The sequence below is a fragment of the Petaurus breviceps genome, unplaced genomic scaffold (genome assembly GCF_028583685.1).
Source record: "Petaurus breviceps papuanus isolate PSGF00001 unplaced genomic scaffold, PetGlider_PUasm1.0 90444, whole genome shotgun sequence".
NCBI classification, from domain to species: Eukaryota; Metazoa; Chordata; class Mammalia; order Diprotodontia; family Petauridae; genus Petaurus; species Petaurus breviceps.
The window spans coordinates 1,422,517-1,446,671 of NW_027187256.1; the positions used below are offsets into that span (position 1 = coordinate 1,422,517).

Below are 24,155 nucleotides of genomic sequence, written 5' to 3' on the forward strand. Positions count from 1 at the left end.
ACACACACACACACACACACACACACACACATCTCTTCCTGCTTAGATCAAATATGGAGAATCTCCTTGGCTTCCTCTCTCCTTCCCTCCCTATTCCCTCATTCAGAGACAATAAATAATAAATAAAGAACAAAAATAATTGTTAAAATCCTACAATTAGCAAGTCTGTTTTCAGTTTGAATGTGTGTGTGATCATAATCATGGGGGATTTGAGAGATCATGTGGTTCATTCATCTGTTGAGGCATAGTTGAATTATCTCTTATGCTCAAAGCGTCAGTTGTTTATTCTAGTATCAAACAATCCTCCCTATCATGAAGTTCTTTTTTGTGCCTGCCTTGTATGTAGTTGTGCACAAGTGATTTTTTTTTTGATCAACTGATTCCATTGTTTGATCTTTACTGGAGCAGGAGAACCCTCAGTCACTATTCTTTGTGTCACAGACATTCAGAAACCCACTGACAGCCATCCAGCATACCTTCATCTTCCATTCTTTACTGTTCTTCCATTGTTTATTCTCCCTAGTTATCAAATTTACTAATTCCTTTTTAACCAATCCTACATTATTCATTAGAGAAATTCACTAAGAATTTATTCAATACCTAAGCAGGGCATTGTGGAAGGTATTCAGAGATTCAGTGTTTAGTGAATACATAATCCCTTCCTTTCTGGAACTTAGAGTCAAATAAAAGATAAAACACATACATAGATAACCACATAAATAAGTGTAATATAAGATGAACCATTATAATAGACTGAGAAAAGCATCAGTCTAAGAGGTCTATGCCTCTTTGAAATCAAAGTACCTAGACCAGGCTGGTCAGATCTTACTGTGGCGGTCATCATCAAGGACAGGGGACAACTAACTAGTCAAGGCTAGGGAATGGGAAAGTGACAATAGTAAATTGGTAATGATGATGACGAAAACTATGGAAATCGTGATGGCAGTAACATTGATAGTGATTTTTATGGTAGTGGTATGAATTTTGATTATTACTTTTTGGGGAGACAGTGTGGTAGACTAGATAGAGTTCAGAACTCGAGGTTAAAAAGAACTGGGTATAAATCCCACCATTGGCCCTTATTATCTATTATATTATCACATACCCTTATTATCTCTTAACCTACTTACATCATATGTGAACACTAACAAGTCCTTCAAGAGCTCAAAGCTGCAGTTCTATCCCATGCAAAATTAGAATAATAGCTATAGTAACTACTCCAAAAGGTTATTTTGAGGCTTACATGAAATTATATACATATATAATATATATAATTATATATATACATATATAATAAATATAATATACATACATATATATAATATACACATAATTTATAATTATATATTATATATATACACATATCTATATATATACACACACAAAAATGCACACATACACACACAAACACATATAGACTATGCTAAGATCTGGGGAAACAAAGAAAGGAAAAACAAAAACCAGTTCCTGTTCTCAAGGCATCCCCAGTTTGAAGAGAGAGACAAGATGCAAACAATGATGTACAAGCAAGAAATATATAGGATAACTTGGTGACAATCTTAGAGCAAGGCACTACTAACATTAAGGAAGACTGGGACAGATTTCTTGCAGAAGGTGAGACTTTAGCTGAAACTCAAATGAAACCAGGGAATCTAAGAGCTGGAGATGTAGGGAGAGTTCCAGGAATGGGGAACATTCAATGAAAAGAGCTGGAGTCAGGATATAAAGTATTTTGTGAGAGGACCAACAAAGTATTGTTCAATGGACTGCAGACTATGTGGAGTAAGGTGAAGAAGACTTGAAGGGCAGGAAATCTTAAGGTTACTGAGGGCTTTGAAAGACAAATAGAATAATTTATATTTTTTTTTCTTAGAATTAATTGGGGAACTATTGGAATTCATTGAATAGGAGGGGTACTATAGGAAGATGACACATAGGTCATGATATCTAGGTTTTGAGCCTGGATTACTGGGATGATGGTAGTACCCTAGACAGTAATAGGGAAGCTAGTAAGAGAGGGAAGTTTTGGGGAAAAGATGAGTTCTGTTTTGATTGAGTTTAAAATGTCTATAGATTGTCTAGATCAATATGTTTAATGGGCAGTTGGAGAGGACAGACTGGAGGCTGGGAGAGAGCTTAGGGTTGGATAAGTATCTGAAAATCATATGCATAGAGATGATGACTGACGTTGTGGAAACTGAGAGATAAGATCGCCAAGTGAAATAGTATAGAGGGAGAAGAGGAGAGCCCCAGACCAAATTCTTGGGAATCCCCACTGGAGGCTGGTATGCTGTGGATAAAGACTCAGAAAAGGATACAGAGAAAGAGCAGTCAGACATTTAGGAAAAGAAAGAAAGAATCAAGAAAGAACAGTGGCATCAAAACATAAAGAGAAGAGAATGTCAAGGAGAAGGGGTTAATTGAATTTCAAAGGCTGCAGAGGGATCCGGAATGATTGGGATTGGGAAAAGGATGTTGGATTAGACAATTAAGAGATCATTAATAGGGGCAGCCAGATGGCTCAGTGAGTACAAGCAATGGCTCCAGTGTTGGGATGACCTGGGAGATGGAATCCCGGGCTCAGACACTCAGCACCCCACCCAGAAATAACTGGCTGTGTAACCTTGAGCAAGTTACTTAACCCTGATTGCTTAAAATAAATATAAACAAACAAACAAATAAATAAGTAAAAAGAGATCATTAATAACTTTGGAGACAGCCATTTTAGTTGAATGTTGAGGTTGAAAGTAAGTGAAGGCACCTATTATAGAAGACCTCCTTAAGGAGGTGAAAAAAAGGGAAGAGAGAAATGGGGCAGTAGCTAATGTGATTAAAAAGATCAAATGAGGTTTGTTTGAAGATGGGGGAGATAGGAACATGTTTGTAGGCAGTAGGAAAGTAGACAGTAAAAACAGAGATACTGAAGATAAATAAGAGAAAGGGGGAGAACAGAGGGAGCAAGCTGCTGGAGAAGTTGGATTGGCAAGGGACAACGTGCGTGTAGAGAGTTTTGTCTTAGTAAGAGGAAGGGTGTACTCCTCATGTGAAATGGGGATTCAAGAGGAGATTCAGTGACAGAAGGCAAATGAGTGATGTAAAATGAAGAACAACGAAGGATATGGGGATCTTTTTTTTAGTGAAATATCAGACAAAGTTCTCAGCTGAGAGGGTGGGAAGAGGGGGAGCTGTGGGAAATTCAAGAATAAATAAAAAGGTTTGAAAAATGTATGTATATAAATGCAAAACTGCAAATCTCAAAGCCCTATATCAGCACCAGTTAACATTAACAAATAATCTGAGAGAATATTTATAATCAGTCCTTCAATCAGCAAGTATTTAGTAAGTGCATTGTATGTGTCAAGTACTATGTTAAGTGCTGAAAATAAAAAGAACAGTAAAAACTTCTTCTGAACTGAAGGAAGCTACATTGGTTGGAATGGGGGACACAAAATATATGTAAATAGGCACATAGTATTAGAGAGTTCACTGGGATTTTGTGTCAATAGCTAAAGACCAGACATTGTAGCATAAGATCTTAGCAGCATTTTATTGAGCTCCAAATGAACTCCATACTGAGAGATGTAGAAATTCAGAATTTTTAGGCTGATCAAGAATGAAATAGGGGGAAAAAAAGAGTGGGATGAAAAAAATATGCATTTTTTTTCTAATCAAAATTTTCCTAATCAAATTTCTCACCTCCACCCTCTGCCACCTACCTATTTCTCAAATGACATTACTGTTTCTTCTTCTTCAAGTTCAAGAAGAAATGAGTCTATTTATGAAGCTTTGCATTAGACTTTGAAATCCTGTCTATAAAAAAAAAAGTAACACAGCTCAAATCCACTTCTCCACATATAACAACAGCATTTTATTGTTATTAGGATCAAGTGGCTTGGGGATGAGGGAGTCTTGTAAGATTCACTTAGAAAACTCATAGATCACAGGGGTAGAGATGAAAGAGTCAAGTGGTCAGATCACATCTCCCTTGCATATGGTGATGACTGTGGTGAGATAGGCATTTGTTAAGGAGGATAGTGATGTGTTAATGAAAACAAAGAATGAGTTCTGATTCTGACATGCCTCTTGTTAATAAATAACCAGACATTTGGTGGTTCTCTTTTCAGCTTGCTTTCCAGAAAGGAAGCCCAATGTCCTTCAGTCCTCACTCTATGTCCCTGATCAATGCCACCCAGTTCCGCCCTACTTTCTACCTCATTGGGTTTCCTGGTTTGGAGGCCATTCAACATTGGATCCTTATCCCCTTCTGCCTTATGTATTTGGTGGCCATCTTGGGCAACTGCTTCATCCTCTTCATCATTAAGACAAACACTAATCTCCATACACCTATGTACTACCTTCTCTCGCTGCTGGCCCTCAATGACCTTGGTCTCTCGGTGTCCACACTGCCCACCACAGTGGTCACCTTCTGGTTTGGGTCCCAGGGCATCTATTTTGGCACCTGCCAGCTGCAGATGTTTTGTATCCATTCCTTCTCTTTCATGGAGTCTGCCGTGCTCCTTGTCATGTCATTCGACCGTTTCGTGGCCATCTGTTGCCCATTGCGGTACTCAGTCATTGTCACGGGTCAGAGAGTGACTCGGGCTGGCCTTGCCATCATCCTCAGGGGTCCTGTGGCTCTACTACCCATCGTCCTTCTCCTTCAAGCATTCCCATATTGTGGACGGCGAATTCTTTCTCACTCTTTTTGTCTGCACCAGGATGTGATTCGCTTGGCTTGTACGGATACGACCTTTAACAATCTGTATGGACTCACACTGGTGGTATTCACAGTGATTCTTGACTTGGTTTTCATTGCCTTGTCTTATGCACTCATTCTCCACTCTGTGATGGGACTAGCCTCCAGAGAAGAGCGACTACGGGCATTTCAGACATGTACCTCGCATCTCAGTGCGGTATTGGTCTTCTTTGTGCCTATGGTGGGGCTGTCATTAGTACACCGTTTTGGAAAGCATGCTTCACCTGTTGTTCACCTCCTCATGGCTAACATCTACTTATTTGTGCCTCCCATGTTGAACCCCATTATCTATAGCATCAAGACCAAGGAGATTCGCCGGGCAATTGTCAAGCTCACAGTACATCTAAAATGGAGTTCTAGGGACTAGGGTTAATGGAAGCCTTCCAAGGGAGTAGGGCAGATAATGATTCCTTTCATATTTGATTAATGACAGATATTTATTAAACCTCTACTGGGTGCTAGACATTGAGCTCTAACCTGAAAAAGTCCTTATTTTAAACACATAATCTCTGCCCTGATGAAACTCAGCATTTAGTTGGTATGTAAGACATCAACATAGGTAACTGCAAAACAAAATATAATATGGAAAGATGAACTAGTTTCAAATCCAGAGACATCAATAACAACATCATGGCTCATACTGCCATTGAGATATATCTAGAAATATTGAATTTATCTAGTTTCTCCTATACCTCTGATATAGGTGTCTTCAGTTCCCCTTGTAAGTAGTATATAAGATATTTAACTTCGAATAAGTTTATTGTACCCATTGTTTTGATTCAATTCAGTTTAACTCAATTCTGAAGCAGAGATTCTAGCTCTTGCTCTAAGCCAATGTTTCTGCTATTAATGCAAAGACCTGTATCCCCACTGCAAAAAAAAAAAATGCATCTGATGTTGGGGCTGGGAATGGGGTGGGGAAGTTGACACAAAAATGTTATGTCAGATCCAAAAGGTAGAAGATCATTATTCCAGGGAAGACTTCCTGGAGGCTATATGTAGGAGATGACATTGGAACTGGATTGGGTCTTGGAAGATATTGTTAGTCAAAGTCTTTCAGAACTAGAGACTTAAAGGAACAGAAGCCTCTTCCCTCCAATTGTGAGAAGCATGTGAGGGTATACTCTATCCAGGAAAGTATCACAGACACAGATACTAGCTATTTTCAACTCAGATAAGATTTATTCAGAGACTCTTTGACCTGTTTCCCCTTCTGGCCTCTTCAGTACAGTCCAATCTCTGCCCAAGTTTCTCTACTCTTTAACTCCCCATAACATTAATAATTTTCTCTAGAGGACTTCTCCCTCCTCAGCTGGCTAAGTCCTTCTCCTGACACTCCCTTACCCCTACCCCACCTCATGCTCTCTGGGCTATTGAACAAACTAGCCTCTTGTACTCCACCAAGTCACTTCCAACTTGATGGTCAGAACAGTCCTGGTCTCAGATCTCCCAAATCATGGTGCTATAGACATTTCTTCTTCCATAGCTATGAAGTAAGTGAACCCTAGGGCCTGTCATCTCCTTAGTCTTGACCACAACAAAGTACAGCTATTGAACTTGTCACAGTACAGAGCCGAGGCTACGGAGTAGACCAGGAATTCTTATACTATAGGAGGCACATTGGAGTAGCACAGCAGAGAGGGTGCTGGACTTGGAATCAGAAAGTTCTGAATTCAAATCTTACATGAGTCATTTGCTAGTTGTGTGACCTTGGGCAAGTAAAATGAAGGGATTGGATTTGGGGGTTTTGAAGGTCTCTTTGGTTCTAAATCTATGATATCTTTCATGTCAGGCTGGGAGGTTGGGGGAGGGGCATATCATGGAACTGGGTGACAGACTTGGGAGGGAAAGATTAATGAGAATTGAATATAGTTATGACTAGGGCATAGTGGATAGAGTGCCAGGCCTGGAGTCAGGAAGATCTGAGTTCAAATCTAGCCTCAGACAATTACTAGCTGTGGCTAGTCACTTAATCCTGTTTGCCTCAATTTCCTCATCTGTAAAATGAGCTGGAGAAGGAAACAGCAAACCACTCCAGTATCTTTGCCAAGAAAACCCCAAATGGAGTCAGGAAGAGTCAGCCACGACTAAACAACATGACTAACATATGTTAATTTTATGACTAAATATGTAATATATATGTTTGACATTATAAGCTTGTAAATATTTCCTGGTGGGTAGGGAAGAACCAAGAACCAATCTACTGCTTCCCAGGGGGCCCTTAGGAATATCCACATGACATGCCCCCTACAAGAGCAAACCCCTTCTCACTGAAAGAACTCAGAAAGGAGAAAGGGGAAGTGGTGCTCACTAGGAACACACCCACACAGATACAGAAACAGGAGTGAGATTATACAGTTCTGTCCTTCCTGGTAGGGTTAAGATTAGTTGCAATTCCTCAAATTCCTTACTATCTTTCTCTACATTCCCTCTTTATGCAGATTACTTAGGCTTGGTAGTGAGGATAATTGTGACCAGGGCATGACCTCTAGTGTCTGAGCTGTTTGTCCTGCCCCCACCTTTCTAGTTCCCCCTGGGGCCAGGATGGCCATTGTCTCAGTACAATAAGATAAGCAAGCTTCCCCACAGCTATTGATTATCTCCCAATAACTTTTGTGAGATCAAAACAAGTTACCATAGTATCTCCTCTTTCATATATAATCAGCCTGAATACCTACAACTCTGTGATGAACAGATGGTTCTGAGAAATACTGATTCTTGGCCCAAAGCTCTTTCCAGGGTCACCAAAATCAAAATAAAACAAACTGACCACAGCATGAACACGTCAATAAGGAGCCAGGTTCTTTACTGATTTGGGCAAAACCTTGCCAGGGACAAACCTTGCCTCTCAGACAGCCATCTCTCTTCTCAGAAGGAGCTGAGGTGTATTGGTTCAGAATCTCAGATCTCTCTTGTTTCTGACTCCCAATTCAATTTGATTCAAACATCATTTACAGAGTTTCTACTATGTGTGAGGCACTGTGGTGGGTCCTGGAGATACAAACAAAAAAATACAAAGATACAGCACAAAGTCAGAACTACCCCTCTTCCTTCTTTCTAAATTCTCTATTCTTTTTTTTTTTTTTTTAGCAATTGGGCTTAAGTAACTTCTCTATTCTTAGCAGAAACCAGGCCTATTTCCTTTGTTCTATCATAGAACCCCAAGGGACCAGTTTTAGCCCAGGATCCTGTTTACATATCTAATCCACCAACTCTACAGATTCATAGGTAGGGCCCCCTTGACCTAAGGAGAAGCAAGTAAGCTCCCTCCCCCCCCACCCAAATTAGAACATGGACAGATTACACCAGGAGAAGGAGAATTCTTTTGAAGAACTCAAATCCCTAAAGTCAATCAGGGTAAGAATAAAGTTCTCTAGGATACAATTCTATATGTAGGATAAACAAAAATCAGTCTAACCCAGGGACAGAATCCCAGATCTTCAGAAACCAAAGGATTGTGTTAATTAAAAGACATCTAGAATCTCTGCCTCTTGGTGGTAGCTGTTGGGACTATAGCACCCATACTTTAGATATTCAGCTCTTTGCTATATATTTTTAGTCAATATACAATTATTATTACAAGCCAGGCTCAGCGCTAAGCGCTGGGGTTAAAAACACAAAAATGAAACACTTTCTCCTTTGTAGTCTTTTACATTCTGTGGGAGAGGCAACCTGTATGGCAGAAGTGGCAACCACAAGGCCTGGGGCCCCAGGGTGGCCCACAGCATTCCTGAGCGTGGCCTGAACTATATTATAATACGATTTGGAGATATTTAGCAAAATAAATAAAAAACAAAATAGCATGTAGATAACAATCCATTTTAAAAACTAAGTCAATATGCTGCAATGTGCTGCCGCATATTGACTCATGGAGTTTTTTCTATTTAAGTTTGACACCAAAGGGGAAAACAAACAAACAAAAAAACCAGGATAAATACAAGTAATTTAAGGAAGAAGATTGGTAGATTTGGAAGAGGGAGCCAGAGAAAGCCACTTCCTCTGCAAATAAAATCTGTCCTTTTGTATTTGTCTCTGATTCTAATCCTCAGTTCCAGTTTTGGACCCTTTTCTTCTTGGACACAGCTCTATTCTCTAAATTCCAGTTTCATTCATTCATTCAACAATTATTTATTATTTACCTACTGTGTCCTGAGCACTGTGCTCAGCTCTGGGGGAGAAATGAAGTTTATTCATTTTAAAAAACAATTTAAATGTTTTTATTTTCACTTCCAAATCTCTCCCTCTCTCTACCCCTCCTTCACTCATTGAGAAGGCAAAAAATAGAATACCCATGTGTAGCAGCAAGCACCCCAAGCGTCCTCAGGGTTGCTGCCACCACAGCTTCTTGGATCTGCTTTGATAAAGGAAAGCAACTCAAAACGGGTTAACAAGCTTACTTTACTCAGTCAAATATGTATCGTTTACCTAGTTCAGGGGAAAAAGGTCAGCACCCCGAACTTCAGAATATACAGACAAAATTATCAAGACAGAAACAGATCAAGTAGACAGATTTCCAAACTGTCCAACCGTTACATCCATACCAAACAACATCTGGGTTTCAAAGCCCGGGGGCTCTGGACAACGTCTTCCCAGAATTTCATCTGATGAAATCACAGAACACTTTTCAAAGTGAGCCCCAGAACAAAGCTACACATCAGGGCTTATATAGCCTTCTCCTGGCTCAGAGAATGTAACAACTGTATTGACTCACTGGCCAATCAAGAAGTATCTACTGAAAACAAGCCTCCCACCCCAGGCTCCTGGTGAACTTTAGGCTAGGGGCAGGGAAGATCTTAAAAATTTACATTCCCATTACAACAAGCAATCAAGTTAATTGTTCTCTGGTAATGTTTCCCATTCCCATAGAGGGAAAATTAACAGATTGGAAAATAACTACACCACAAAACAAAATTAAATAACTCCTAATTTTACAGAGTAAGAAACCAAAGCCCAGAGATGGATGATGATTTTTGCATCATCACATAGCTAGTTAGTAGCAAAGCCAAAATTTAAACAAAGATCTTTGGACACCAAATCTGGTGTTCTTGCCCAGGCAACAATGCACTATCCAGGGCTACATTTGAGCCCTACTCGGGGGTGGAGTTGCATGTGTATAAAGTTCAGTTCAGAGTAAGAAACGCCTGTATTCAAACTCTGCCAGAGTCATTCAGTAACTGTGTGACCCCCCCCACTCCTCTCCACACACAAATCTTTTGATGTCACAGTCTCAATCCCTCATTTGAAAAATGGGAATAAAAATAACAGTCTAATTCACAGACTATTGTTAAGGCTCAACAATAAGAGAAAATGAATTGGAAGGGTTGTATAAAACTTAAGGGGCTATATAAAGTTTATTACCCTTTATTTCAGGCTCTTCCTCTCTAAAAAGGTGAGGTTAAACTAGATGATGCCTAAAGTGTCTATAATCTCCTGGGAGGAGAGTGAGGACACTGGCTCCATAGGTCTTGACCCTCATTCCACTGGGCTTTGAAATTAGCTCTCTACCTATATGGCAATTTTCCCAGTTGTGATTAGTGTGCTAATGGAAGAATATTCTATTTTTTTTTGACAGCTAAAAGCATTTTATTGTTTCTCAACTACCCAAGAACAAGGTAGTGACCAGACAGCAAAAGGGAACAAGCTTGGGCCCAGGCAGGCACAGCAGGGGGGTACTCAGGGGAAGGTGGACCTGTTCCAGCCCACGTTGGCCCTATTCATGTCTTAGTAATTGAGATAGATCCTGTACATGGGAATTTTGAGGTGCTTGGTGAGCAGCTCAGAGAGCTGTTTGCTGTAAGCCTTGCTCTGGGGCCTGCCAATCTTGCTGTGATCCAAGGATCCCCCTAAAGGCCATCAGTTGGTCTTCAGAGATATGAACCACAAGGTACTGGGTGGGCTTGCCTGGGGCCTTGGCTAGCTGCGTCATGAGCTCACTCAACAGGGAGTTGGGCACCATGTGTATCAGCAATGCCATATTCACAATGCCTACAGAGATTACAAATATGCTGATATAATTATCCATCACAAAATACATCAGGTTTGCCATTTGGGGAAATAAACTAGAAAATTTATTAAGATACCAAAAGACTGAGTCCCAAAACCAGAAAGTGAAAGCCATCAGAGTAGTTATGATATTGACACAGGTAGATAAAGTAAAAAGCACCCACATTCTCAAGCCTTTAAAACAGAACAGGCTACCTCAGGCAAAGGTCCTCCTCTCCCCACTCACAGCAACCACCCAGCGTCCTGGAAGAGCGCTCCCAGCAGCTCCGGCCCCTGGCAGTGCTCAGCCGGAGTCCTAACTCAAAAAAAAAAAAAGGCAACCGCCACCAACTGCCAACCGCAGGACCGTTAGCTCGGCTTTTCACTTTCTCTTGCTCTGCTATGTCAGCACATCCATGGGGCATGGGAGATCTTTAAATCCCATAACCCTTACACCATGGAACCCAACACATTGGTCTGCACCATGAACAACATGAGGAGGTCTTAGAGGTCATTGATTCTACCTTTCTCCTTTTACAGATGAGGAAACTAAGCTATAGAGAGAATAAGTGGTATGTTCAGGGTCACCCATCTAGTAAATTCTGAGGTTAGATTTGAACTCCGCTTTTTCTTCTTGTCTTCAAGTCCACTGCTCTATCTACTATGCCAAATGAGACAAAGTCCCCAACCTCAAGGAGTTTATTTCTTGATGTATTTAATTGATCAAGTATCTATTTATAGGAAGGAAAGAGAAAGTATACATGAATTTATTAAGTGTTTACTATGTGGTTAGCTTATAACATTACAAATATTATCTCATTTGTTCCTCACAATAGCCCTGGGAGGAAGAGAATATTATCATTCCTCTATTACAGCTGAGGAAACAGATTAAATGACTTGCCCAAGATCTCCCAGATAATAAATATCTGAAGCTAGATTTGAACTCAGGTCTTCCTAACTCCCAATATGTTAAGAATTCTTATTGGCAATGAAGTTACAGACAAAGATGAAACAACCCCTTCAAGGAGTTTATGTTTGAATCGGGTGAAAAGAAAAAAATGCAAAAAGTATACAAAATAAATATAAAAGAATTTCAAAGCATACAACAACTTGGGGAGGCAGTTTTTACCCTGCAAGGGAGCTAGGCAAGCACAACAGCATTCCAGGCCTGAGGCACTTCCTGTACAAAGGTACAGAGATGAAAGATGGAGTTAGAAATACAGAAAATTTAGTAGGTCAATCTGCCTGAAAGCAGAATTTAAAGGGGAATTACATGAACAGTAGCTTGCTCCTGGACCACATGAGTCCCTCCAGTTTGCTGGAATTTGGTCTGGAATTGTCTACTGTAACTAAACTGTGAAGGACTTTAAATGCCAAACAGAAGAATTTGGAATTTTTCCTTGTGGCATTAGAAAGACACAGAACATTTTCTCTCTCTCTCTCTCTCTCTCTCTCTCTCTCTCTCTCTCTCTCTCTTTCTTTCTCTCTCTCTCTCTCCCTCCTATACTCCTGTGTTCCTTCCCCAAGTGTCTCCCCACATCAATCCATCCTCCACTCAGTTGTCAAAGTGCTCTTCCATAAATATTGGATGATTGTATCCTCCCCCTATTCAATATTCAACATTTAGTAGATCCTTTTAACCTACAGGATATATAAAATCTTTTGCTTGGCTTTCAAAATCTTTCATGATCTGGCCCCTTCCTACCTTTCCAGTCTTTGTACACCCAACTCCCCTTTACATAATGCTACAGTCCAGTGACACTGTCTTTCTTTCTGTTCTTTTGCCAAGACACTCTTATCTCCCAGCTCCAGGCATTTTGATCAGCTGTCCAGCATGCCTGGGACTCTCTCCCTCCTCATTTCTACCTCCTCTCTTTTCTAGTTTCCTTCAAGTCTCAATTAAAATCCCATCTTCTGTGAAAAAGCCTTTCCTGAGTCCTTTTAAAAAATATTTATTTATTTTAAACATCCTTTAAAATTTTGAGATCCAGATTCGTACCTCCGAGTCCCTTCCCCACTCATTGAAAAGGCAAGCAATATATCAGTTATACATATGAGATAAGGCAAAATATATTTCCATATTAACCATATTGCAAAAAAGCAAAATAAAAAAGTGAGAAAATTGTTTTTCCCTTGGCACTCTGAGTCTATAAATTCCTGGAGGGGGATAGCATTTCATGAGTACTTTGGAATCGTCTTGAATCTCTATTTATCAGAGTAGCCAAGTCTTTCACAGTTGATTATCATTACAACATTGCAGTTGTTGTGCACTGGAGATGAATGTTGAGAGAGCTCAGCTGGGTTCCTTCCTTTAATCTGCCATCTTGACTCTGCTCCATCCTGAGTTCTTCTTAACCTTAATGTCTTCCCTTTGAGACTACTCCCATTTTATCCAGTATAGACCTTGTACGTTTTTGTTTGCATGTTGTCTTCCTTATTAGACTGTGAACTCCCTGAGAGCAGGAGCTATTTTATTTCTTTACTTTTCTCTGTATTCCCAGTACTTAATATAGTGCCTTGCACACATTAGTCACTTAATAAATGCTCATTGACTTGACTTGTGAACTCAAAGATTTGTTAGGATACTCAAAAGAGAAAATGTATTTGAAAGGTTGTGTAAATGTTAAAGCATTCTATACATGTTAATTATCATTGCCTCTCTTTTCCTTTCTCTTAGCCTCAGGTTCCTTTCTTTAAAAATGCTGTAGTTAGACTGGTTGACTCCTAAGGTCTCTTAGCAGTAAAACCTAGAAATCTTGATCCACTGTGGGGGAAAGAGGGGAGGATCACTGACCCCACAAGCCTGTGAGGCCAGAGGCTCCCTGTGTGGAACTACAGAAGTCTCTTGAGTCACTACTGAGCCTCAGCCTGAAGTCCCAGAGGCAGTCTCTGAAAAGAGAATTGCTATAAAAACTCAGTAGTAGAGGTGAAGCCACAGGCTCTTAACCATCACCAAGGGGATTCCAGTACTAAATAGGCAGAGAATAGACCTGGTTCTGCAGATGTAGGCAGAGGAAACCCAGCTGACAGAGAAAAGAGGTGAGTGAATATGGAAGTCAGCACTTAGTAGAGAATATTGGGGCTGGGATTGGAGTTCAGTCTTGCCAGAAGATGGTCTTTAATGGCCAGAACAGAATCTTGGATTATTACCTAGGGGAAGAGGAAGGGATATGAGAGAAAGAATTTTAAATATTATTGCTACCTATTTCTTACATTTTTGCAATCTTTTATTTTTCAAAGGCCTTCATTTTTTCTTATCTATCAATCAAATCAGTTTTGAGACTGGTTCTCCTTTCCCAGACCCCCTCATTGACTCCACCCCACTGCCGATTAGGTTAGAAGCTTTGGCAGCTTCATTTCAGACCTGGGTTAGTTCCCCCCACCCCCACCCCTTCTCATGTAACCTGCTGGCCACTTACCTGAAGAAGTTCAACATATTGGTGAAACTTGGTACCTGATGGGCTTCAGTTGTACTACACCTTGGCACTCCCAAACTTTAGCAGTCTACCAGTCTCAGCTTCCTCAGTATCAGAACTTACAGGTGTGCGTGATATCACCATGACTTTCTTCCACAAATTTGCTTGATCTTCAGAACAGTACTGTGAGGCAAGGAGGCCAGTTACTATATAATCCTGTTTGGTCCCAGTCCTTTACTTGTGAGGAGACTGATGCACAGGGAAGTGATACACAAATTTTCAGTAACAGAGCCTAGAAATATAGACTAAAATGCAGGTCTTTTGACTGAATGTCCACTACTCTCCACTATTTTCAATCCCACATTAGAATTCCAAGAATAGAACATAAGAAATGGGTCGCATTCCTGCAAAAGAGAAAACTTGTAGCTAGACAACTGGGTAAGAGGCTGATGGAGGGAATGGAAGGTGACCAAGAAGTTTCCATTCCTAGGGTCTTGAAAGAAGGAAAATCCTGCTAAGAGACAAGACTACTGAATGAAATGGGTAGGTAGATAACACTGTAGGGTCAGTATTTTCTATGTCTTTTCACTTACTAAGTATCATTCACCCAGTCTTCTCTGTCACCATTGTCTGGTTTCCCCCTCCTCTTTGCCTCTTGTTTCTCTGTTGCTGAGCATTCCCTTCTCTCTATACCTTAGACAAATTCTTTGTCTCTGTCAATCTCTCTATCAATCTGTCTGTCTTTTTTTCTCTCTCTCTGCCTCTCTCTCTGTCTCTCTCCCTTTCCCATATTCTTCCAGTCTGCTTTATCTCTTAGAATTTTCTCGTCTCTCATTTTTCTCAGACCTCTGAATACAAAATCACTCCCTCTCCCTATTCCCGAGTCTCTTTGCTAGCAGATGGTGAAAACAATCTAGTCTTTCAATTTAAACTGGAAATAAAGGAGGGGAGTGAGAAACGATCCAAGATACACAATTAAACCAGATCTACAGAGAACAGGAGGCATTGCTTAGAGTGGACATTTTTTTTTTAATGTGGATCTCTTTAGTAGTCCAGTGGAGCCTATGGGCTCCTCATAATATTTCAAATGCATAAAATAAACAGGATTAAAAGGGAAACTGGTAGTATTGAAATGAAGTTATCAAAATATTAAAGAATACTTGGATTTATGGAGGTCAGGTTAAGAAGCCCTGACCTAGAGAGAAGAGTAGCACTGGAGATTCCTAGTAATTCACAGGAGGCAGTGGTAGAGAGTTAATATTTGTGGGACCAGATGTTCATATACCAAAGCACAGAGGATGGCAGCAACAACAAACAAACAAAAAAAGCAGTCATCATGCCTTGCCAAGAGCAGGTAAATTCAAATTCATAGCTATCACTAAGAATTGCTGGTGTGGGAAACATCATTAAGAAAGGGACCGAAAGAGTGATTTCATAGAGAACTCTTAGGTTTGGACATTCTTTATGCTAAGGCAGTTCAATAATTTTCTCTGCAGCTTCCAGACTTAGAGAGTTGTCTAGAATCTTAAGTGTTAGGGATTTCCTAGGATACCACAACCTGTATGTGACAGAGAGGAAGCTTGATTCTAGCTTATCTTGATTCCAGAGGAAAACATTGGGAATTTTAGTGAAAAATTTTGTCTGTTTATAAGTCATATCTCATGGTCAGACTGTCCAGCAGCAGAATGGGTTGTCTCGGGAGGTAGTGAATTTTCTGTCAATTAAATGTCTTCACAGACAATCATTTGTAAAAATAGGGATAATAATAATACTTGTATTTTTCAACTCATGGAGTTGTCGGTAAAGTCGTCTGTAAGCCTTGGAACTGTTATTATATGTCAAAAGTCTTTTCCTTCTTTGTCCCTTAAGTTTTCTTCAGGCCCACTACTCCCCATCTCTACCTCCCTTTCCTCCAAATCTCCAGAGAGAAAGAAGTGCATCAAAAACTAAAACTGAGAGTCAGGAGAACCTGAGTTCAAATCCAACCTCAGACACTTAACAAAAAATCTAGCTGTGTGACCTTGGGCCCAATTAACCCCAATTGCCCTCCAAAAAAAAAAACCTAAAATTAAGGACTTTTCAAATATAATGGCAACAATGAAGAAGACAGCAATACTGCATTAATTGAAAAATCCCTGATTTTATAATGTAATAACTTCCTCCATTGACACAAATTGTCCTCCTTTAACAATTTGGTAGAGAGACTTTGAGACTTGAGATCTATTACCCAGAAGCCAACCTTGTCATGAATTCTTCGTAACTGAGTGAAAATTGTCCTTTCATTACAAACATAGAATCTATCACTGGGTACATACCCAAAGCGGAGATGCCACTACACTGGCATAGCCCTCATAAACCTAGAGAGTGGCTAGCAGGGGCTAGATCTGGTCAGAAATCAGGGCAGAACATTCAGCTATTAGCAATTTATATATTATAAACTGCTTTCTTAAAAGAAGTTCATGAAACAAATAATAGTAAATGGTTATGCTCCATTTTACAGGTAAAAGAGCTGAGACTCAGAGAAATTAAATGACTTTTTCATGGTCTAATAAATGTCAGAGCATGATTTTTAAAGCAGGACTCCTGATTCCCATGTCTACTAACTTCAAGGACAGCTCTCTTTCTACTATAACTTTCTGGACGAGAATGAGTAAGAGAAAAAAATAACAACGACAAAACTTTTGAAGGGAGGAAGGACATTTAGATTATGCAACGTAATGTAATTCAAGGAAGGAAAAGATTTTCAAAAAGAAGTGGAGAGTTAAAAGTGTCAGTTAATTTAGAGAATTCAAGTAGGATTAAAACTAAGAAATATTTGAATATGACAGGTCAATTTCTCCTCTCTTTTCCATATTGGTAACCTTGGAGAAAATATTTTAAAGGTGTGGGAAAAGAAGCTCATTTTTAATTTGTTAGTGCCAAAAAGAAGAAAAGGGATAGTAGGTACAGAGAACATCTGGCTTAAGTAAAATGTTTTTCAACTCAGAGAGAAGATATACATGTTTGAAGGGTGAGGAGAAAGAGCCAATGAAGCAGAGAATAAAGATATTGATGAGAGAGGACACAAATGAAGAAAACTATCTCAGGGATCTAGGGGTGGGGTGGTTAGAATATAGTATGTTAAAGGAGCTATTACATTTGGAGAGGAAGAGGATTTCCTACTAAAACTGGAGGAGACAATGGGAATAAGCAGTCCATTACTCAAGAAGCATTTTTGAAGTGCTTACTATTTGCACTGTATACTGGGTATACAAAAAGAAAAGGCAAAAATATAGTTTCCGCCTTCAAGGAGATCATATCATAATGGGTGAGGAAATATGTAAATAATTTGGTATGTACAAGATATATTCAGAGTAAATGGAAAAATCTCAAAGGGGAATAGACTGGCAGCTGAAAGAACAGGGGAAATCCTTAAGAAAATAATATTTGAGCTTAATCTTGAAGGAAGGGGAGTATTAGAGGTTTGAGGGACAGATAGTGAAGAAACAGACATAAGGCATGGTGTCTGAGAAATAACTATTAGACCAGCATATCTGGATCATAGAAAGTAGGTGAGGGAGGAAAGTAGAAGAAGACCAGAATGGTATGGGTCAAGTTACAACATGACTTTACATGCCAAACCCAAGACTTTAGCTTTCAGCCTGGAGATAAAAAGGAACAGATGGATTTGACTTCATCAGACTTGTACATTAGGAAAACCATTTTAGCAAATGAGGTAAGAATGAATTGGAGTAGGGAGGGATGTGAGTAGACAGGAATAGTTTGAAGAGAGTGAGAATGAAAGTGAGGGAAATTTGCTGGAAAAAAATGGAGGAGATTGGAAAATGGGTAAATGTAAAGGTGCTAGTCTCAGTAAAGACAATGGTCACTTCTTCATGTGAGAATGGGTGATAGAGAAGATAGTAGAGGGAAATGCTTGAGGGATATGAGATGAAAAGGAGGGGGGAGGGGTTAAAGGGACCTCTCTATGAATGGTCTCAATGTTTTCTAAGAAATATGCAATGAGATCTTCAGAGTGAGGGGAGGGGATACATTAAGGACATTAATATGTGGGTGTGTAACACTACTTGTTGGCATAACTAAGAATAAGGTATGAAATTAATTTTACTGTAAATATAGCTTGATTACAAAACCAAACTCTGATGATAGGAGATTAGCATTGAGCATGATAGAAATATAAGATAGTTATTAGGTTGAAATGTCTTCTACTCACGAATAAACTTTTTAAAAAAAATATATCAGTGTGTTTTCTTTGACATATCCAAAACTTCCCAACACAAATATACATATATATCCTTCCCTTCTCACCTACTAAAAGAATAATACTGCAATGATCTGCTCATAACTTGAGGGATAAATAAGGGTAATCCTTGAAGTTTAGTGCTAAAAGTGACCTCAAAATCATCTAATTTAATTATTTCATTTTACAAACTATATGACTGAGACCAAAAGTTTTAAGGTGACTTATCTAAGAGGAAACATTAGTTGATAGTAAATAAATCAAAGAATTCATTGTAGATGACTTTCATATGTATGCCTATTGGCAAAAAGTTGGGTGTATCTAGGGCTTTAAGGAAGAACTTGAACTATTCCAGGGAGCTTTTTATTGGTCAGAGTCAAAGATATGAGGATTTCTGAGAAACAGGGAATGTCCATTGGATGTAAATGCAATGAATTTGGTAAAGGCCAAATCATCACAGCTCTACATTTTTTCTCCAGAAGCAATATGGGTATCAGAGAAATTCACAATGAAGGTAATCTAGCCTTAGGGGCTGACAAGGGAGACAGAAGGGCATAATAAAATGGTGGAGGTGGGGGACATGAAAACTTTGGGTAAAGCCTGTGTTGAAAGGAATGATCATGGAGATTCAGCCTGGGCCAGGGTAACCAGAAGGTAAGTGATAATCTGGGGATAATGGGATGGATTGTCCTTTTCTTTTTGTTGTTGTTGTTCTATTAACTACCCAATCCCAATTTATCCCAGGAAGAATTTCCAAGGATGCCTAACCTGCCCAGGACCAATTTCAGCTTTACCACCTTTATGTTGACTGGTTTCCCAGGCCTGGAGTGGGCTCACTGCTGGATCTCTCTACCTATATTTGCAGGTTATCTAGTGGCCGTCCTGGGCAACATCACTATCCTTCACCTGGTGCGCACTGAGAACTCCCTGCACCAGCCCATGTACTACTTCCTGGCGATTCTGGCAGTGACAGATCTGGGTCTATGCATGTCGACTCTGCCCACAGTGTTGGGAGTGCTGTGGTTTGATGCACGGGCCATTGGGCTGGTGTCCTGTATTCTCCAACAGCATTTCCTCCACTCCTTCTCCTTCATGGAATCTGCTGTGCTCTTTGCCATGTCCCTGGACCGCCTGGTGGCCATTCGCTTCCCATTGCGCTATGCCACAATCCTGTCTGGGCCCCGTGTGGCACTGGCTGGGGCAGCACTGGGTCTGAGGAGTGCTGCTATCACAGCAGCCCCCTCGCTCCACTTGTTCACTTTCCAATACTGCCGTCCTGGGGCCCTCTCTCATGCTTACTGCTTACATCAGGACATGATCCGCCTGGCCTGCTCTGACACACGCTTCAATAGCATCTATGGGCTGTGCATTATCATGCTGGCCATGGGCTCTGATGTTCTCTTCATCCTGATCTCCTATACCATTATCCTCCGCACTGTGCTCTCCATTGCCTCTGCCAGGGAGAGACTCAAAGCCCTCAACACATGTGTGTCCCACATCTTGGCTGTGTTGTGTTTCTATGTACCTGTGCTTGGCTTGTCCATTGTTCACCGCTTTGGGCATCATGCTTCTCCTGTTGTCCACGTACTTATGGGCACAGTCTCAGTCCTCTTCCCACCCCTGATGAACCCTGTGATCTATAGCGTCAAGACACAGCAAATCCGTCGAGCCATCCTCAAGGTGATCTCTTTGGGAAAGCTCCAGTGAGGGGGCTGGGCTCTGGAACAGGAAAAATGTTGAAGGTTGTTTAGAGATGAGCCAACCCCAAACAATGATTCAATTATGTTAAGTTGTCAGTCAGTGATACTTTATTAAAGGCATACTATGTGCCAAATGCTAGACATGCAAAGAGTTAATCACAGGGTCTCTACTCACAAGGTGCTCCAAGTTGTGAGGAAAAGTCAAGGATGCATGAGCACACTTTGAAGGCTTCTATGGTATGCTGTGAAATCTGAATAGAGGTGAGTAACTTAGTGTTGTCATCAGATAAAATTTTCAACAGAGCTAACCTAATCCACATTTAATGATATGCATAGTGATTACACTAATTCATGTCATTTAGGCATAAAGTTTAAGTAGTAGAGAGGCATAATGGTATAGTATGTAGAGAACTGGCCTTGCAAACAGCAAAGCCCTGAGCTCATATCCTCTCTCTGACATATACTAGTCATGTAATCATGGGAAAGTCCATCAATCTCTCCAAAGCAATCCTCTAAAGACTGTAATCTGTAAAAAGGTTGATGACCTACATTGGTAGAGGGAGATTCCTCATTTGGGAGTCCCCTACAGAAATGAAATCATGGGTCCAGTACCAGTCCAGTTGAGTAGTTTATTTATTAGTACCAGAGTTGTGATTTTATCACAAGAGGGATCTTCTAGAGCACAAAACTATGTCTTTTTAATACAGATCATTACCTTCATTGCAAAGTCTTGGAGAGTTGCTTGGGGGTCACTTAGAGGTAAAGTGGTTTTGATAATCATCATTCATATAGTAGAGGAAGGAAACAAACCCGAACCCAGGTCGTTCTGAATAAGATCTTCTCTCTATCCACTATGCAACACTGCCTTTCAGTAGGTCAGATAAAAGACTATAATTTGTATTAGTTCACATTCCAAGCCTGCCCTTATACTTTTCCTAGTATTAGGGCATAGTGGGTAGAGAACCAGCCTCAAAACCAGGAAAATATGAGTTCCAGTCCTGACTCTGATGCTTACTGGCTTTGTGACTCTGGGTAGGTCACTTGAGCTCTCAATGTTCTAGGAACCCCTTTAAGCTGAAATGAAGGTCCCTACCTTTATGGATAGTTGGAGAGAGAGAGACAGAAGACAGAGACAGAGATAGAGAGAACTCAATACTCTGGGTCTGTTTCCATTCCTTACCATAGCTGAACTATAGCTTCTAGAGAGCACGTAGTCTAACACCAGCCTGCCGTGGGGCACCCTTTCAGGCCTGTCATAAATATTTCTCCCTTAGTGGAACTACTACATTCATTTTTGTTGGTGCTATTGTTGGTTTAGCTCCCACCTAACCTTTCATCTCTCATCAACTGCTTTTCTTAGTCTTGTCCACTCTGAGATACAAAGAAAATATTCAAAACAAAGTTGCTGATGGGCCTCCTGCACTCTTCCTTGGTGCCCCACCTGGAGCACTGCTTCCATTTCTACCAGATTATTGCAATAGTCTGGACGAAAGGAGTCAATGGCTTGAATTAGGATGGTGCCAGACTGACTGTAGAGAAGGTGTATGCAAGAAATATTATAGAAGTAGAAATGACTGATTTTGGTAACTGATTGGATTTGAGAGATGAATTGAAAAGAACTACAAGGGTTAAATCCTAGGTGACTACTAGGAGATTAGTGACACTGTCAACAGATGGGTTATTAGGAAAAATGGCAGGATCATTTATTATTTATTTATTTATTTATTTATTTTGGAGGGGGGTGTGTGAAAGATGATGAAGTTTATTTGGATATATTGAATTTGGAGTCACTATGGTGGAGATAGGTTGTTGCTGTTTGTCCTTTGTTCTTGAAGAGGACCATGACATATAACTGAATTGGATTTAACTGAGGGAATGCTATGCAAAGTCACCAGACTCATTTTTTACTCCAGTCATCTGGGTCAGTGGCCAGATATGGATCAGGATAACTGGAGATGGTCGAGGATGTAGTGGGAGAACCTTGGCTTTTTCAAGCTAAGGTCTTTAACAGGTCTCAGTTTGATTGAGGCTACACCTATTCAGTGATTAAGGCTTAATAAGAAATGAGTCAAAAATGGCCTCTTAAAAAATAGATCTGGGGGGGAAGACCCTCATGATTTGAGGCCTAAAAGAAACAATTGTTATTTACATTCATTCTGAGACAATCAGGGCCCAAACAATGACCAAATAGGGCTTGGCTTATAACCTATTATTGGCCAATCAATAAGACCCTTAGTGATTTGGGGTTAAGGCTGGTATTTAAGAGATCCCCCCCTAGAAAACATTTCAGAGATTATAATTTACACTCCCTTTGGCCAGACCACCCACAGGTAAGAATGTGATGCCATATGGGGATAGAGGAAAAGAGAGAGAGAGAGAGAGAGAGAGAGAGAGAGAGAGAGAGAGAGAGAGCGCGAGAGAGAGAGAGAGAGAGCGCGCGAGAGAGAGAGAGCACAAAGCCATGCACAAGCAGTTTTCCAGAGAACTGCTGTGAACAGCTTTCAAGGTTCTGAGTACATAGTACAGTGAGCTTGCTATTCAATAAGAAATCAGAGCAAATCATTCATAGAAAATCAAAATACAGTATTCACAATGTTACATCTTATCACAGAAAATCACAATACATCATTCACCTTGTAACAACTCAACAACTTATCACAAAATGGTCACATAGTTTTAAACAAACTACATTCATTTAGTCAGTCACAAAATCCTTAATTCAATCACAAAGTACAAAAGTCAAAGTTCTCCACCCCTAGGTCACAGTAAATCATAATCTTCTCAGTCAGTACAGAGTATCCAAGAAGAAACCTTTTCATCTTGACTCAAGTCTGGCTCTCAGCTTCCATGGTTCCTCTTTCATGGTCCCAGCTTCAACTGTCACCTGCTTTCAAAGGCAGGAAGCTCCCAGTTCCTTGTCCAGTTCTTTGTCTAGCTCCCTTTCCATATTGAAGTTCACAGTGTCCAGTCCACCTCAAGTCCTTCACAGTTCCTGTTTCTGGGAAGACAAAACTTGACAGAGCCACAATGAAATTCATGCACATTGCTGGCACCATTATCAATTCATTATCTGCCTGTGAAATCAACACAGACCCATAAACAAGGTCCAAGAGGTCAACAAAAATCATCAACATAGAAATCAGCAAAGACAAACAAGGTCCAAGAGGTCGATACAAATCATCAACATAGAAATCAACAAATTTCTATTTGTTATTTGTTTGAAACCCACAAACAAGATCCAAGAGGTCATTACAAATCATCAATAAAGTCCTAGGACCTCCAAAACCGTCCTCCAGGATTTCTATAAACAGACAATCAGAAAATCCTCTTTCAGGGCTTCCATGAAGGTGCCAGGGCTCCGATAGAAAGTATCACAAACATCAACACAGACAGAACAGACAAACAGAGTACCGGAATATCACAAGTTTCCTCCTTCCTGACTGCCACCACAAGAATTCTGTTCTCAGTTCTGCTGTCTGCAGCTTGGGCCTCTCCTTATATGTGGTCATTAGCTCCTCCCCTTCTTGTGGCAGGAGTTGATGAGTTCTAGGGTTTACAAGTTGTGGGGTTCACACATTCTTTTTCTTAACTGACTTGATACAAAGCTCAAAAGAAACTTGAACTGAAATAAGGTGTTAATAGCTGAAATAAGGTGTGAACTATTTCTGTGCTTGCTATTACAGAGAGGGAAGGAAGGAAGGAAGGAAGGAAGGAAGGAAGGAAGGAAGGAAGGAAGGAAGGAAGGAAGGAAGGAAGGAAGGAAGGAAGGAAGGGAGAGAAGGAGGGAGGGAAAGAAGGAAGGAAGGAAGGAAGGAAGGAGGGAAGGAAGGAAGGGAGAGAAGGAAGGAAGGGAGAGAAGGAGGGAGGGAAGGAGGGAAGGAGGGAAGGAAGGAAGGAAGGAAGGAAGGAAGGAAGGAAGGAAGGAAGGAAGGAAGGAAGGAAGGAAGGAGGGAAGATGTGTTGCTCAGCTGGAATTCTGGAACCCAGCAGGCAGCTCTTTCCTACTCACAGCCATTGAGTATATACCATCCCAATGTAGCAGCAAGCACCCCAAGTGTCCT

At 40.4% G+C, this 24,155-nt stretch overlaps 4 protein-coding genes across 4 annotated transcripts in view; all 4 read left to right on the top strand.

Moving 5' to 3' along the window:
* Nucleotides 1-24,155, top strand: part of LOC138177722 (hemoglobin subunit beta) — a 297,632-nt gene that overhangs the window by 100,191 nt on the left and 173,286 nt on the right. The window lies entirely within an intron of this gene.
* LOC138177723 (hemoglobin subunit epsilon) overlaps nucleotides 1-24,155 on the top strand; it is a 277,438-nt gene that overhangs the window by 100,184 nt on the left and 153,099 nt on the right. The gene's annotated exons all lie outside the window — the stretch shown is intronic.
* LOC138177767 (olfactory receptor 51M1-like) lies at nucleotides 4,170-5,123 on the top strand. Its single transcript, XM_069108973.1, has one exon. The coding sequence runs from the start codon at nucleotides 4,170-4,172 to the stop codon at nucleotides 5,121-5,123; it is 954 nt and encodes a 317-aa protein (XP_068965074.1).
* Nucleotides 19,154-20,101, top strand: LOC138177719 (olfactory receptor 51L1-like). Its single transcript, XM_069108927.1, has one exon. It carries the CDS (start codon nucleotides 19,154-19,156, stop codon nucleotides 20,099-20,101), a length of 948 nt encoding a protein of 315 aa, XP_068965028.1.